At 66.1% G+C, this 2,014-nt stretch overlaps 1 protein-coding gene across 1 annotated transcript in view; it reads left to right on the forward strand.

Annotated features, from left to right (window-relative positions):
- The window catches only part of SCNN1D (sodium channel epithelial 1 delta subunit), a 4,535-nt gene extending 3,292 nt beyond the window's left edge, over positions 1-1,243 (forward strand). Inside the window, exons 11-12 of the mRNA XM_006772548.2 lie at positions 106-226; positions 373-1,243. Of these exons, the coding sequence (XP_006772611.1) occupies positions 106-226; positions 373-687 (436 nt within the window). The 3' untranslated portion in view covers positions 688-1,243. The remainder of the gene's footprint in view (positions 1-105; positions 227-372) is intronic.
- The last annotated feature ends 771 nt before the right edge of the window (positions 1,244-2,014 follow it).

The raw sequence follows: 2,014 nt of genomic DNA on the forward strand, positions 1-2,014 counted from the left end.
AGCCCTGGCCGGAGCCCTGGCTGGAGCCCGAGACCCAGGTGGGTGCCCTCCTCCTCCTCCGGAGGTCATGTCCTGGCCCCTCCTCCTGCCAACCTCACCCCTCAGTGCCCGAGGTCCAGGGCCCAGCCCCTCCCATCTCTGCCCCCGCAGGAGCAACGTGGCCAAGGTGAACATCTTCTACCAGGAGCTCAACTACCGCACGGTGGACGAGACGCCCGTCTACTCGGTGAGCGGGCGGTCCGAGGGCTGGGGGAGGGGCAGCAGCCGGCCAGACACGGGGTGCCCGCCAGGCACGGGGTGCCAAGCGCGTGGCCCCACCCAGGAGCGCGGGGGCGGAGGCGCCTGCGCAGCTCACGGTCGGCGATGCCACAGGTGCCACAGCTGCTGTCGGCCATGGGCAGCCAGTGGAGCCTGTGGTTCGGCTCCTCCGTCCTGTCCGTCCTGGAGCTGCTGGAGCTGCTGATCGACGCCGTGGCCCTGGCCGTGCTGCTGGGCTGCCACCGGCTCCGGCGTGCGCAGGGGTCCCGGCCGCAGGCGGCCCACACCAAGCCAGAGACCAACCAGGTTCCCGGTGACTACGGGCATGACGCCCCACGCCCAGGGGCCCAGCCGGCGACGCCTCCCGGGGTGCTGGCCGGAGTCTCAGCAGAAGAGTTAGGTCAAGCGTGGGTCCCCCAAGACTCCTGACATCTGAACCAGCCGAGCTGAGTCTGATCGGGGGGCTGTGGCTCAGTGGGCTCTCCGGGTTTCCCAGGGGGGCCTGCCCAGCACCCCAGGGGCCCCCTGGCGGCCAAGCAAAGCCTTGGGCCCAGGAAGCAGCAGCATGGAGCCCAAGGGCTGGCTGGCAGGTCCGAGGGCGCCCAGCACATCAGGGCCTCTCATTGGCACAGCCACCTGCCCCATGGAGGCCTCTCGGTTCCCAAGAAGCCCAGGGCAGGGGGGAGGAGTGTCCCCACCACTCTGATCCTATGTTCCAGGGGGGGCGGAGCACTTGTGCATGTGTGTGCATGCACACCCATACATACGTGTGTGCATGCATGCATATGCCTTCATGTAAATGTACATGTAGGGGGTACCTCCACGTGGGAGCGTGTCTGTGTTTGAATTATATGTTTGCCTGTGTCAGCATGTCTTCCCACACCTCAGCTCAGGGCAGGTGGGAGGGAGGGTAGGGCCAGGCCAAGGCCCTCGGTGAGGCTGGGCTGCTCTGTAATAAAACTGGCAATTCCACCTGGTACTACAACACGCAAGGCCTCCCGGTCACCTTCCGGGGTGAGCTGACCCCTCGGACTGTACCTCCACACGCCTGGAGCCACAGACACTCTGTGGGCTGGGGGACAGGAAGACTGCGAATGGGGCCACCTTCAGGGCGAGGGCTTGCCCAGGGGACAAGACCCGGCCCAGACCATCCCTGCCAGGTGGCATCCACCCTCACTCCTACCAGGAGCCACCGTCCCGGCCAGAGAAGAGCAGAGGGGCCCGGGATGGGAGCTGGGTATCAGGAGTCAGTTTTCATCAGAGAAGACCCCCATCAAGCCCCTGGGTTCTGCTTATGGCGTCTTTGTGGGGCTCTGGTCCTACCCTACTTAGCCACCCCTCCGCGAAGGCAGGGGGCCCAGAGACCCCCCCCCCTCCCTGGCTGAGACAGCGGAGTGAGGCAGGTGAGCCATTGACAGCAGCGGTGCAAGCGGCAATTTATTACTGAGTGATCTGGAGTGGGCGGTCCCAGCAGCCTGAGGCCCAGGCGAGAGGCACTGACAGGCAGTGGGTGGGGCAGAGCTCAAGCAGGAAGAGAGGAAGGAGTTAATTCTGCTCTTTAGGGGTCACAGCCTGCAGGTGAGGGTCTGGGGGGGGGCCTGGTCAGTGCCCACCTGGCCACCCAAGGAGCCTCCTGGGCAGCCTTTGCATAGTGACCAACGGGCTGGCCTTGGCCTGATCCAGGACCCAAGTTGGGGAGAGGCCCAGCGCCGCCCCAGGGCTCCAGGAACGGGGACGCAGAAGGCAGTGTGGGCCC

The sequence above is a fragment of the Myotis davidii genome, unplaced genomic scaffold, assembly GCF_000327345.1.
Source record: "Myotis davidii unplaced genomic scaffold, ASM32734v1 scaffold586, whole genome shotgun sequence".
NCBI classification, from domain to species: Eukaryota; Metazoa; Chordata; class Mammalia; order Chiroptera; family Vespertilionidae; genus Myotis; species Myotis davidii.